The sequence below is a fragment of the Heteronotia binoei genome, chromosome 12 (genome assembly GCF_032191835.1).
Source record: "Heteronotia binoei isolate CCM8104 ecotype False Entrance Well chromosome 12, APGP_CSIRO_Hbin_v1, whole genome shotgun sequence".
NCBI classification, from domain to species: Eukaryota; Metazoa; Chordata; class Lepidosauria; order Squamata; family Gekkonidae; genus Heteronotia; species Heteronotia binoei.
Window position 1 is genome coordinate 35,201,723 of NC_083234.1, and position 14,882 is coordinate 35,216,604.

The 14,882-nt window shown below is 42.0% G+C and overlaps 1 protein-coding gene across 2 annotated transcripts in view; it reads left to right on the forward strand.

Moving 5' to 3' along the window:
- Nucleotides 1-9,842: 9,842 nt before the first annotated feature.
- Nucleotides 9,843-14,882, forward strand: part of DDHD2 (DDHD domain containing 2) — a 34,277-nt gene continuing 29,237 nt past the window's right edge. The window contains exons 1-2 of one of the 2 annotated variants that reach the window (XM_060250569.1): nt 9,843-9,995; nt 14,180-14,392. In XM_060250569.1, coding sequence (XP_060106552.1) covers nt 14,188-14,392 — 205 coding nt within the window. In that variant the 5' untranslated portion in view covers nt 9,843-9,995; nt 14,180-14,187. The remainder of the gene's footprint in view (nt 9,996-14,179; nt 14,393-14,882) is intronic. The other variant, XM_060250570.1, reaches the window with a different exon arrangement.

Consider the following 14,882-nt stretch of genomic DNA (forward strand, 5'->3'; position numbering starts at 1 on the left):
GGTCTTAAAGGTGCCGCTGGACTCAAACTTTATTCTGTTTCAGAACTCCAGTTTCTCCTCTAGCTTTTGCTTTTATTGCAGGTGTTTTGACATACGTCACATTTAGTGTGACCATAAATCTCTCCTGCCCACCTGAGATGCTATAGACTTGCATGTGATAAGCCACAGGGAGCACTCTGTTCTTGATATTTCTTGCAACAGAGTTTAGAGCTTGCTTGTGTATATCAGGGGGACAGATTTTGAAACCCCAGATTTTGAAATCCCGTGCTGAGACTACTAAAAAGCACAGGTCTACAAAAATTGTCTGAATGCAGTCAATAGCAATGCTAATTTCTGAACCAGTAAGTTCTCTGTCTAAGTTGCAGGTTGTACCAGTGTTTGGTTTGAGGCACTTAGCTTTTCTTGCCTTCAGACTGTGCATTCTAGGGATGAGGGCATTGGTGAGGATTTCAGTGTTCTCACAAATCACTAGTGATGTCTTGATGCAGCTCCATAAGAAGAATTTGTGGTGCTAGAAGGGTTATGTGTTGGAAACAGGTATTCTTGTAGTATTTGTGAAAGGGATCTCAATATTATTTATGGAGGTGGAGTCGTTCCAAAGTAGGAGGATATCTTGGCTCCCTCCTGCGTGTAATGTTGCTTCACTGAAGTCTTGGTTTTAAATAAGCAGAAATACATTCATGCTGATGTATTTAACTGTAGGGTTTGCCTGATAGTTGCTGTTCAGTAAGCTTTCTGTGTTGGTTGTGTCAGTTTATATAACAACCCATCTCTGAGATTTTCCTGGGGGATTATTGTCTTTTGAAAAGCAAGCGTTGGAACATCTGCGATGAAAACGGGGAGGCATCACTCATTGCTAGTCAGGAAAAAAATTGTTGCAATAGAACATAGAACATCTTCTGGATATAAAATCCTAATTTTAAGCCTGTTGAAAGGTATCTCATTCGATTAGCTAGAGCTAGAAGGGCATCTTGAACTAAAGATGGAAATAGAAGGGAAAGGTATTGTTTTACAACACTGTAATGCTGCTAGTTGAAATAGATGGGGGTCAGGAGAAACAGCTATATTGTAGTTGTATGGCTACAGTGGGCTGCATTCAGTAAGTGGACTCCATGCCACTTCATTGTCTTTCAAAACCTAGAAAATCCCCTTCTTTTCGAGTAGATAATCTTATCATCCTTGTTGGACACCTTCTGTTCATCAGTAGTTGTGCAACCAGATCAAAACCTGTCAAAAGACAGCATATTAATCAGTGTACCATAATAACTTCCTGCTTATTATCTGATATGATAAGTGTTCTGGTTTTGACATCCAAGTCTTACATATCTTTAACCCCACGTGCATAACAGTCTCTCTTCTATTGCAGCCTTGAAAACAATAGGTAACACAGAAAAGGTATCCCAGTGTTGGAACCATGTGATATGCAATGTTGTTGTTTTTTTAGAAATGCAGTGGGCTGAATTAAGTGGAAGTTCATTTTAGCACTGTGTTCTTACTGGTATTTTCTGTAAATACTAGCAAACTCTACCCATCATGAGTGTAAACACCTTTGTAGTCTAGATCAGGGGTGTCCAACTCATTTGTTATGAGGGCCGAATCTGACAAATGAGACCTTGTTGGGCCAAGCCATGTGTGTCATAAAATGTAATGTCAGGTAGCAGAGATAAAAAAACTTTATAAAGGACACAGACAAACATGAAGTTTTTGTATCTCTCCTAGGTGGTTGAGGGAACAGAGCAAAGGAAGCTCTGGCTCTTTCCCTCCCTCCCCAGGGGATGAGGAGCAGGCAGAGCCTCAGCCAATAGAAGAAAAGAGGCTTGGCTCAGTAGCTCTGTGCGATTGAGAGAGCCTGGCAAAGCAAGCTCTCCCTCCTCCCCAAGGGGGGGGGAGCCTCAGCCAATGGAAAACATAGAAGCTTTCCCCTGTAGCTCCTATGTGATGAAGCAAGCCTGGCAAAGCAAGCTGTAACTCAGAAGGAAGCAAGAGAAAGGAAGAAGAAAGCAGACTTGCTCGCAGGCCTCATTGGAACCCTCTGGGGGCCTGATCTGCCCCCCACGCTGCATGTTTGACATCCCTGGTCTAGATCTCTCTCTACCTAGTTTTTGGTGTCACAGGAACCTTGGCTATGTAGATATGTTGTGATGTCTTGGACTGCTAGAAATACCAGAGTAGGTAAACCATAGAAGGGCCTTGGCAGCGTCTGCCTATTGTAGATCAGATTTCATGAAAGGTTTTTGACAACTTGGATTCTGAAATCCAAAACCTGAGAAACTAAACCCTTTATTCTGTATTGTAGTATAGGATGTTGAAAAATGCTATAGTGAGTAAGGATTGGTTTAGTGATGTTAGCATCCTGACAGATTTTAAAAGAAACACTGAGCCCTATGTACTTGGTAAGAAGAATCCAGTACACATTAAAATTTCAGGGGGTATCATCCACCAATCTTACAAAGTTATTTTGCAGGGATGGGAGCTAGAAATTTATGAAATAAGATTCCTTTGATGGAACCAATCATATGAATAGCTGTTAATCATCATTATAGTTGTGTTTATCTGTTTAATTTATAGTCCACCTTTATAACTGGGCCTCAAGGTTGATTACTTGAAAGTTTGATGATAATAAACTGGCTGATCCTTGTGTTGATATGGGAAGGACTGTGGTTTAGCGGAGGAGCATCTGCTTGGAATGCAGAAAGTCCTAAATTCAATCCCTAGCACCCTCCAGTTAAAAGGACCAGGCAGGAGGTGATGTGAAAGACCTCAGCCTGTGACCTTGGAGAGCCACTGCCAGTCTGAGTAGACAATACTGACGTAGATGGGACTGATGGTCTGATTCAGAATAAGGTAGCTTCTTGTGTTCATGTGATAACAAAGCTAGTTGATGTAGGCTCTGAAAACTCCCTTGAAAAACAATTTTATAAATTACCCCCAACCTGATAACACTGGTCAGATGAAGACTGCATATGCTCCAGGATGGGACTATGTGGAGACCTCTGAGTCTTGGTTAAACGGGGGGAGGGACTCAGCCTGTTGAAAAACCTGCAAACTCACAGACTACTTGAAGAGTTGCTTTTCCATGTTGTTTCCCCCCTCAATTTATTGTAGGCCCTTAAGGTTATATATGCTGAATGAAAATTATGTTCATTGGTAATGTTTCCCTGCACTTGCCTGAGCTTCCCATCCTTGATGGCTTTTCAAGCTTTTAAAAATTGGCTACTGACATATATGTTTAATGTTGTAACACTAGCTCCTCTGTATTTCCAGCTCGCATTTTAAGGAGTATGTAGCCCTTTTAATTGTGGAGATAGGCAAGGATGTGCATGTCTCCCAACAAAAAGGGCTAACAATTTATTTAAAAGGAAAGCTGGGAATACAGAGGTATTAGTAGACCAATATACTGCTATAGTGAGCTGTTTTTCTGGTTTTAAAGCCTGAGGAAGGAAAATAATATGGATGGGGTGGACCCGCAAAAAACATGCTTTCCCCATCCCTGTGACATACAAACATACTGATTGTGATCTTTCAAAAAAGATTGTACCAAATCAGGCATAAAGAGATAAGATTGTACCAAATCAGGGGCAAAGCAGGGGGAAATGTGGTAAGTAGATGATGATCATGTGTGGGTGTCCCCCCCCCTAAAAAAAAGCCCACTCTGATTTGTGTGCCAAACTGGAGCAAAACCTCCATGTGGTAGCCCCCTAACATGGCTACCCCACTGAAAAGTATACTCCCTGGCTAATGAAGGACAGATGTAGCGGGTGATGGCCTGAATTCCATAATCTCAGATTGTGAGATTATAAACAGACAGGAAAGCATAATCTGGCATCAGGAATCCTTGTTTCCTAAATGAAATACTGGTTGCATACTGTTCAGCTTGCTATAATGGCCAAGTTATAAATGACGGAATATTCCTTGGAGCCAAGCATGTCCTTGTGGATGGCAGCATACCTTTTTAATTGCTTCATGGTGTTTTCTGATAGCAAGCAGTTTTTGTCTCCCCACCCCCCACTCTGTACAAGGCAAGATCCACAAATGTTCATTCTACCTCATTGTTTTGAAGCTTACTTCTGTTCCCTCTCTAATGCATAACCACAATGAATCCTTTAAAATTTGTTTTTAAAGAATACTTACTGTGGCCTCCCTCGGGTTCCAATAAAAGCTAAGCATGTGTTCAGAAGCTAAGCAAATATACTTTTTTTTTTTTTTTGCTGTCAAGTCGCAGCTGATTTATGGTGACCCTGTAGGGTTTTCAAGGCAAGGGGCATTCAGAGGTGGATTGCCATTGCCTGTCTTGGTGTTGAGCCCTGGTTTTCCTTGGTGCTCCCCCATTCACATACTGATCAGGGACAACTCTGCTTAGCTTCTGAGACTGGATGAATCTGGGCTAGTCTAGGCTATTCAAGTCAGGGCAAACAAAGATTCTAGGGGTGAAGAAAAACATCTCTGTTGGAATACTGCATCCTTTTATACTTGCAAAATGTTTGAACTTGTAGTTGCTTAGAATAGCCTTGTTTCATAGTTGATTGTGTTTAGAGTAAAAATGAGCTAAAAAGGCAGTAGGGATGCCAGTGTTACATCTAAGCACTGACTGGTACCTTTGTGCAATGGTACCCTGAGTCAACCCTTAAAGACAGTGTGTTGAAAGAGCATGAAATTCATGCATTGTCTGCTTGTCTTTTCAAACCTCGTAAATGAGGCTTTTGGGACATGCAAAGTTTACTTTAATCAGGATCAGTATTTGTTCCACAATATGCTAATTGCATTTGTTGAATTTCTGGCAAGCAACGACATGAAACATTTTGGTTGGCATCTTCAGACCCCACGTTGCAAAATATACAGCTGTCAAAAAAAAAATTGTTGGCTGACCTAGATGTAAGATACACAAGCACAAGTAATTTCTTGTAATCGGCGGTCCTAGCACTGCTGCTAAAATGACTGGGTAAAGAGAGTCACCAGATCTCAATGAAGTTCTTTTGCAAACAACCAGTAAGGATGCTTTCAAAAGCTATTCCATGGGGATTCTGAACCCTGGGTGTATGGACTTCTTTCACAAGTCTGAGTTACACATGCCTCTTCAGATTGGATAATTGCTTAAGTTATTGTACCATGGAAGAAAAGCGGTCATGTGGAGAAAAAGCCGTCCTTGTAATGTGTGTTTGGCTTTGATCTGCAGTAAGTAGAACACTCAAATACTAACTAATACAGATCCTTAATACTTTGATCTGTCAAGGCTATAGAATTTTGCTTTCTTAAAGAGGAATTATATAGAACAAAATCTTGGGGAAATGGCATTTCCTCTGAGTGACACAATGCTCTAGTCACAAATGAAAATTATTGAATTTTGAAGATAAGACTTCTGTCTAATATGCTTCCCAAATTCATTTCCAGATTTTGTATTATAATTAAATGATCAATATTGTTTTTGGCTTATCTGTTCCTTCCTTCCTTCCTTCCTTCCTTCCTTCCTTCCTTCCTTCCTTCCTTCCTTCCTTCCTTCCTTCCTTCCTTCCTTCCTTCCTTGTTCTGTAAAACCTAAATAGGCTTACCAAGTGCAGAGCACTTTATTGAGTTATAATTTTCCTCTTGCTTCTTTTTTGGAGGTTGTGTGTTTGTGAAATATTAATTTCTGGCAGATGAATAAATGTTTGTAACCATAAGGGCATAAAGAGATAAAGTCAATCATGTAGCCAGGGCATACAATACCTATTTTTATTGTATTTTTGTATTCTCAATACCTACTGTGGTTTCAAACTCTACTTAAAACATTTTGAACAATAAAATATGACAAAAAATATGCCAGTTTCTGAAACTGTCTTCAGTTTAATTGTGAGGAAGCTGTTTCTGAATCCCCTTTAGTATCTTCTAGAACAGAGCAGGCCAAACTGTGGCTCAGAGGCCACATGTGGCCCTTTCACACATATTGTGTGGTTCTCAAAGCCCCCACAGCCCCATCAGCCAACTTGGAGAATGCATTTAAAGTTAAAGTTGCATTCTTTCTCTTTCCATTTTTCCTTCTTTCCTGTCTTGTGGCTCACACACATCTGATGTTCATGTCTTTCAGCTCTCAAACATTTCATATTTATTCTATGTGGCTCTTGCGTTAAGGCAAATTTGACCACTCCTGTTTTAAGAATTCTCAACGAGGTATTTTATGGTACTTTAAAAAGCTAGAACTTTTTAAAATCTAGCATAAATTTATTGCAAACTGAAGTCCTGTGAGCCCCGTGGCGCAGAGTGGTAAAGCTGCAGTACTGCAGTCAGAGCCCTCTGCTCACGACCTGAGTTTGATTCCAGCAGAAGCTGGTTCAGGTAGCCGGCTCTAGGTTGACTCAGCCTTCCATCCTTCCAAGGTCGGTAAAATGAGTACCCAGCTTGCCGGTGTGGGGAAGTGTAATGACCGGGGAAGGCAATGGCAAAGCACCCCGTAAAAACATCTGCCATGAAAACGTTGTGAAAGCAGCGTCACCCCAGAGTTGAAAATGGCTGGTGCTTGCACAGGGGACCTTTCCTTCCTTTCCTTTCCGAAGTCCTTAGCCCACTTCTTCAGATGCTGGTTCAGATTCTAGAAATGCTGTTTCTTGATGGATGTCTATTTAATCTTATTTTTCAGATCTCCAGCAATGACCTGCCTTCATATATTGTGCAATAGGTACATGAGAAACGTTTATCAAATGTTATCATAGAAAGGTTTTCTAAAATGAAAAAGCAATGATCTTTCTTAAGGAACGCTAATCCCAGGTTTACTTGCTGGTGAATGTTTGCTGGTGGCTGTATTTTGAAAACTTAAAAGCCCTATTCATCTATCTATATATTACATGCTGTTTCAAAATTCAGAATGCTAATATGTCAAATATTTTATGGGGGGAGTGGAATGTATTGCTATAATTTACTCAGGCAATCAGTACAAGCTATGATGACCTGTGCTGAAATAATGGTACTGAAAGCAAATGAACTGGCATTAATGATGCATTTGCCCTCTTGGTTGGATTTCCTAACTTTACGATATGACTGATTAAGATTAGTCCTTGAATGTACTCGGAATCTATCTATCCTAATCATGACATCCGAATCCTCAGCCAAAGGGGTTGCAGATCTCCACTGAGGCATTTGAGGTCTCCCCATTTTACTGAATTCACTCCCCATCAAACTTCATAACCCTGATCTTCAATTCTGGTGACCAATTTTGTTGGACAGCTTTTTAAAAACTTCTCTCAGTTTTAGCTGACATGCCAGCTACAGCTATACCTCAAAGTGTGATCTCCCCCCTTTCCTGGTCCAGTATCACAATTTTGTACACCAAATTGATATGAAGATGTTTATTTCTAGAGGTTTGGAGAGTCAGGGTAGGAAGACATAAGAACATCACTGATGGCTTTATAGCACCTTCTAACTGAGATTTAATGAAGTAACTCCTTAATTCTATGACCTATACTACTTAGGAGCATATATTTTAGTTACCCATTAACTTTTTTGTTATCTGCTCAAACAAGGTCCAACACAGCTATTATTTACAGAACTTTGAGCTGAGAAAAATTATCTATTTTTAGCCGTTTTGCTCTTCTCATGAAGAATGTATCAGTGTGCTTATGTCATAGAAAACAAGGTTAGTACCCAGTCACATTTCCCAGAGCATTTCTCAAATGGGCTCAAGAGATCAGTAAAAACGATCCATTGTGCAAGGTTCTCAGTCAGCAGTTTATGTGATGAAAGGTCAGCAATGAGGCCCAGAGTCCTGCTTCAACTAAATGGCATTTTTAAAAATGTCCTGTTTTCCTTGGATGCTATGTAAAGGATTCTTACTTTTTAAGCTAAATACACAGGCCCAAGCTGGCATATGGCAGCAACAGTTTTTCTATGGCTACCCAACTCTAGCTTTCTTTCTTTTTTTTTTGTAGCCCCCCCTCCCCCTCCCCATTAGTGTTCATGGAGGCTCAGAGCTTGCTTCTGCAGCTGGTGACTCCCAAATGCAGAGGAACAGTCATGCCTCCTTTCCTTAAAAAGCAAAAGTAAAAACTTTTAATAGTCCTGATCTCACTCCTGAGGTTTTACGGGTTTATTTCATTAAGAGCTACTTCCCACACCTCATCTCTTTAGTTGACACCTACCATTTCATTCCACAGCCACAGTGCTGCCACTGTTCTAACACCTGTAACTACACTTCAGTTTTTGAAATTTATTTTAGTTTTGTTCATTTATATCCCACTTCTCTCCCCGTTAGGGACATGAAGTAGGTCACATAATTCTGAAATACTGCTGAGACACTTTTTTGTTAACTTCAATCTGGGTTCTTTGTGGAGGTTTATCCTAGCTTCTAAACTCTCTGCTTGCCACCCACCCTTTTGAGCCTTGTTGCTTATCTGCTGCTCTGAGAACTTTTTCCTGCATCATTTTTAGTTTCATTTTCTGTTTTCATTCTTTTGAAAAAAATCTTCCCTTTTTGCTTACTCCTGCAGCAGTCTCACTCTTTGCTCTATTGTCCTCCTTGTCATATTGTGGGCGAAAGTAACATTTTTGTTGAGGGCTTTCTCCTGCAACAGTCAGTTCTGGGTTCTATTTGCAATTTCTCTCTTCTCTTTTCAAATTGTCATGCCAACTCCTATTCTGTTTGCTTAGCTCTGTCCTGCTTGCTTATGATGCGGTGTGGTCTGAAGCATGTTTTGTAGTGCAGTTGCCACACTGCTGGGGAGCCCTTAGTGCTGGAACCAGACAATGATACATCTGCTTGCAGGGTAGAGTTCCCGAGTCTGGCAATAAATGATTTGAGGATAGTCTGAAGGTTATTATAAGGTGCACAGTTAAGTATCCTGGTTTGTGGTTGGACTGGCAAATTAGGAACGGGGAACCAACTTGTAACAATCAAGCTTGTGGTAGTCCACCATGCAGTTTCTAACATCTGCTAGTCAGCCACTAAAACATCCAGGCAGGCCTATTCAGATATTATAGTTGATGAAATATGCATGAAAGCTTATGCCCAGAATTAAACTTCACTGGTCTTAAACTTTGGTCTGGAATTAAACTTTGTTCTCTTACTTCAGATCAACACATGGGCTACCCAACCTGAATCAGTCAACAGTGGACTTATTCTCCATACAACCTGTTTCTTTTAAATCAACTGGCCAGCACCGCATCTTTTGGCAGTGAGTTCCACACTCCCCCATTCCTTAAGTATGGCCTGACTCTCATCGGTGGCTAACAGGGCTGGAGTGAAAAAACCAAACAAGGGCAAATCTAGTTTATCTGTATAGCTTATCTAGTTTATCTTTATATAACACGCGACACAACCAAGAACTGATCTCGCATAAGGTTTTCACATTTACTTTTTAAATTATAAATCTTTCAAAATGATATACAGCAAGTGTAGTCAAATTTTCACAAAATATTTAATCCTTTAAATCCCCCTTCCCCCCAGACAAAAACCTATAATAATACATCTACCGGTATATAATTTTGCTGGGATCAGATTCAGATAGGCGAAATTCAAGAGGTAGATACAACAACATGAAAGCTGCATAACAAACTCCATACACAGAGAATACACACTGACAGAGTTCAAAAGAGCTAGCTTACAGAATCCACAGGGTGAACTAACTTCCCAGAAAAGGGGTGAAGAAAAAAACAAACAGGAAACCGTTCAGAACCGGCCCCTTTCCTCTGCAGCCCCTAAACCTCCCCTCCCCTCCCCTCCAATAGGAAACAATAACATCAACAAGGTTTCTTGCGCCTGCCTCCCCCTTGCGCAGGCAGCGACGCTGCCGGTGGCTGCGGATGGGACGAACTGAGCTAGGCCCCGCCCCGGGAGGGGGCGGGCAGAAGGGTGAACTGCTGCCGGCCCCACCGCCAGCGAGGCCCGGCTCGTGTGCGGGTCAGCTGCAGCCCAGCGGAACGTAACGCCGGCCCTTGTCAGCAGAGCTGGCGCAGAAAGGCGAGAAGCAAGCCAGCAAGCAGGCGCCCGAGCCCAGGAGACGTCGCGGCTTGGCCGCCTGGGGTCAGCCCGCGTGAGTAGAGCGGGCGGTGGAAAGGAAGGAATGGAGGGACGGGTGGCTGCGGGGGATGTCGTGAGGGGCAGGCGGGGGAAGAGATGTCCCGGAGGGCTGGGCTGGCCGGGGGAGGGAACGAAGGAAGGGAGGCTGGAGGGGAAGGAGTGGGGCAGCGGTGGCTGGAGGGGTGATATCGCTGAAGGGGGCACCGCACAGCGCGATGCAGTTGGGATGCTGGTTATAGGGTGGAGGAAGCGGGGCAGGTGGAGAATAGCGAGATGTTGAATCCTCCAAGGAGCTCGGGGCGGCGTGCGTGGCTCTCCTGGCTGCTGTTTGAAACCTCACAACGGCCCTGCGAGGCTGGCTGGGCGAAGGAACTGGCCCAGCGTCATTACTTCCCGGCTTATCCCTCTTTGAATAGTTCTAAGGTGCTCAGGAGAAAGGCAGGGGTATATTATGGTGACCCTGGTGGAAGGGGGTGGAGAGAGGGATCACCCAGAAAGCCTCCTGCACCTTCTAATTTTAGCCTTACCTACCTCACAGGGTTGTTGTGAGGCTAAGGTGGTGACTGCCTAATATAAACTATTGAGCTCTACGGTTTTTGTATCCTCTCATTCATGCAAGAGTCTTATAGGATATATTAAGACTAAGGCAGAGGTTTGCAATGGGCAAATATGTTTGTCCAGTTAAACTTCTGGACTAAACAGGAATTTGAACTGAGATCTTTGCAAGTCTTGCTAGGTATTTTGTCTGTTTTATGTTGCAGCAGCTCCACAATGGATTGGGTGGAAGGAAGGAATGAGGTTGTGGGAATGGTGTGGTAGTTTCTTGAGGCTGGCATCATACAGAGTGGCATTCTTTATTTTTTAATAATAGTGCTACATGTGTAGCGGCCTGCTATGGATGCAGGTGATCTATGTCTGGCAGGTGGTGTTGGAAGGAGAGCTTTTTTTGTAAACTAGAGCTGAGGAAATCAGAGATAGCTGTGTATGAGAAAAGTCAGTGTATTTAGTTCCCCTATCCTTTTGTTTAGTCATTTCTTTGCTTCATTTATATCTCACTTTTCTTCTCAGTAGAGGCCTGGAGTGGCTTACATCATTTTCCTCTTCTCCATTTTATCCTTACACCAACCCTGTGAGGTCAGTCAGCAAGCTTCCATGGCAGAGTGGGGATTTGAACCTGCATCTTCCTGATCTTAGTCTGATACCTTAACCACCACACTGCACTTTCCATTCCAGGTGTGCTGTTCAGGAGAGTATTGGTGCTATGTTTTGGGATGGAGAACTTAATATCCATATTGGGGATGAGAAGTGATGGGGAAGGCTGTGTTGTGTTGTGATGGGGAAGGAGTTTTACTTTACAGAGCTGAAGGGTATCAATCAGTGCCTGTAAGCATACAGAAATAATTGTGTGTGTTTGGTGGGAGGGAAACATTAGTGCCTAAGGAGTAAACAGACTGTTTGGAGAGTGAGAAACACGGGAGAAGGGGCCACAGTTCCTGCAGCATGATCCTTAGAGGTTTGAGCACCATGTAGGAACAACCTTGAATGAAAATGGCATGTGAATTGGATACAAAGTGACCGGTGCTCAGAGGATGATGAATTAAGTACTGGAGAAAGGGTAACATTAAGTTAACCATTACAGTGAGCTACTGTTAGATTTGAGTCTGGTAACACCTTAGAGACCAATTACTGGTTAAGAGACAGACGTGTGTTAAACGTTGCATCTCTAGCTTCAGTAATGGCTGTAAGTAGCTGTATGCCAACATGCTGTTTCGTCATCATTGTTTCTGTAGAGCCTTCCCTGAGCACAGTGAGCATTATGGAATTAGGAATGGCATTTGGTGTGCTCAATTAACTAAAGCAGTGGGTGGGAGCATGTTGAGATTGTTGTTTGGGTGTTGTCAGTATACCCTGTACTTAGATAGAAGCTGGACATCAGCATTCCTACACAGGAATTGATTTTTTCATAACATTGCTGATGAATCTGTGTCATTAACATATAGGATAGAGCTTGTGCATTCAGCTCCCCCTATGTTATGCAGGGTTAAATTCTAGCAGGAGAATGCCAGTTTGCAAGAGCTGGGGTTCCTGCCCCATGGTTTCTCCTGTCCTTTCTGAAATAAGCAGTCCATTTGCTGCTGATGAACTTTCCCAGACTGTTGGGAATATTTTACTTACACAGCATAGTGATCTGTACAGACATACATTCACAGCATCCTTTCATTTGGAAATTTCTGGAGAGAGATTTCTGAATAGCAGCATTTCTACTACAGAGACAAAAATAAGCCCCCCCAAAAGTGTCTATGTGAAGCCACCAGTAGTCTGACATTTTTACTTGTCACTGTAGAGACTGATTGGTTTACTGGCCGTGATATAAATAATACAAAAGCAAATCTGAGGTGCAGGTATGAGCATCTTAAGAGGGTCCCATCTCAAAAGAATACAAATAGAATATAGTGTTTCTGTAGGAAATTTAACACAGCAAAGTACTGACAGACTAATTAGGGTTCTGTGATTGTAAACAGCTCAGATATTATCTTCGTGCCTACATTTTTATGTAACCAAAATGGTTTAATAGTTTCCTGTCAGCTAGTGATGCTAATATAATTCAGTTCCCAAAGAAATACAGATAATACAGTTCCCACATAAAGCACTGTGTGATTATAGAACTCTGTATTTTATGTGTGTTGATTCAATAGGATGGTGAGATTTTATTATTATTATTATTTATTGTATTTAATGAATTGCCCTATCCTGGCCAGTGCCAGGTTCAGGGCGATGTACAACAGTAAAATCAGTTACATTAAATATAAATATATATAAAATCAATTACATTAAAAATTACAAACCCTGATGGCGTCTTTAAAGTGCTTTAATTCAGTTATTGGATTACATCAGGGGTGGGGGGATCCCCCCAAGAGGGGGTGGAGAGGAAAGGTGCCAGCATAGCAACTGTTGCTGTCCTCATGCAAAGGCTTGGCGGAACATCTCTGCTTTACAGGCCCTGCGAAACTGTAAAAGATCCCGCAGGGCCCTGATGTCTTCTGGCAGAGTGTTCCACCAAGTTGGGGCCAAGACTGAAAAAGCCCTGACCCTTGTTGAGGATAGCCGGACGTATTTCGGGCCAGGGATCACCAGCAGATTTCGACTACTGGAGCGTAACGCCCTTCCAGGGACATAGTGGAGGACCCGGTACTCAACTGGCAACCAGTGTAGCTGGCACAGCACAGGTAGAATACATGGCGTTCTTGTCAGGACTCGCACTGCTGCATTCTGAACCCGTTGGAGCTTCCGGATCAGACTCAAGAGTAGGCCAGCATCGAGCGAGTTACAGTAGTCTAGTCTGGGGGTGACCGTTGCATGGATTATTGTGGCTAGGTCTGAGCGAGATAGGAGGGGAGCCAGCTGCCGGGCTTGACGAAGATGAAAAAATGCCACCTTGGCAATATGTGTGACGTACGCCTCCATTGAAAGTGAGGTATCCAGTATTTCTTTTTTGAGGTATTTGTTCCGATTTATGTAGTCTTGTGTTTTAAAGCAAGAAGTTCAGTGTGCTTAGGAATGCTACTAGAACAAAACATGGGAGAGAAAGAACTTTTAAGGTTATGGCATTGATTCTCAATGTCATTGTTAAAAAATAATCTAAAGACTTTTTGAAAATTTAAATCCAAGATCCCATTTTTAAACACTAAATTCCTCAATGTAGTCTATGTTCATGGATGGTATAGGTTTTTGGAACTGAAGAAGACAAATCTAAAGCTTGATCTCTGATCCGTATTAAAGATCACTTTTTTGATATAGCTGTGTGGAAAACCTTACTTCCCATGGCTTACCAATTTGCCTGTGCATACGTCTCTCATAAATTATCAAATCTGGTGCAGTTATTTAGCTGTCAAACAATTGAGATATCCTTGTCAGATTTAGAAAGAGGCCACCCACTGAGCCAAAAATGTAAAGAGTTTTACTCATTTTACACTCTTCATCCATGTTCCTATGTTTGTTTTAGTTTGAGTAACTTGATAAGAAGTTGCTTTGTGCAGCTTCTGTTTAAGTTCTTGTAACCACTTCCACTTTTGTTTAGTTTATTTTTTCAGAAATTGTGTTTTAATTCCTGTGTGATTTTAGCTTAATGCTGGGAAAGAAACCAAATTTTGTGTTTAAAAAGTGTTCTGTTAATTTGGTCTTCTTGTGTTCTTCCAGGTAGTGCAATGTCAGCAGCGGAACCACAACCAACGGAGGTTTCTCCATCATTAAATTCATCCAGCTCCTTTGAGGCAGCGGAAGCAGATACAGCAAATAAATATGAGCCCGTTTCCTCACACTGGTTTTATTGCAAAGAAGCTGATTCCAGAGAAAGATGGATTCCCTTTAGTGGACAAGATTCTGAGAAGTTAGAACATTTTTACCAATCCAGTAAGTCGATTGGAAGGGGAGGTTATTTGTCTGTACAGGGCTGAAGATTCCAGGCTGGTAATCTTTTCCTGCATTCTGTAATGCATCTGAGAAGTTCAGAGGTGTACAAAAAATCTATAATCACCTACTTTTCATATATCTTCTCTTTTACAAAGTGTCTCCCTTAACTCTTATGACCTAGCTGCATGATTCATTCAGACTAAATCATGGATGTCTTAGAAACAGGTTATCAAGACTTCTGAATGTCCCAGGCTTGAAAGTCCTGATAGTTTCTCATAGCCACTTTTAGAACCAGGAGCCTTTGATGTATAGAATGCTTTACTAACTCTAAGTAACACTGAAAAGTATGACTCACAGTTATGAATGCCAAGTGATCAAAAGTTGCTTTTCTCTCAAAACAGGTGAACAGCACCTGCCTTGTCCTTTGTACTTTTGTGAGAGATCTGTTGGCTGTTGGGAAGTGTGCAGAAGTGTGTGGGAAAAGTGCCAT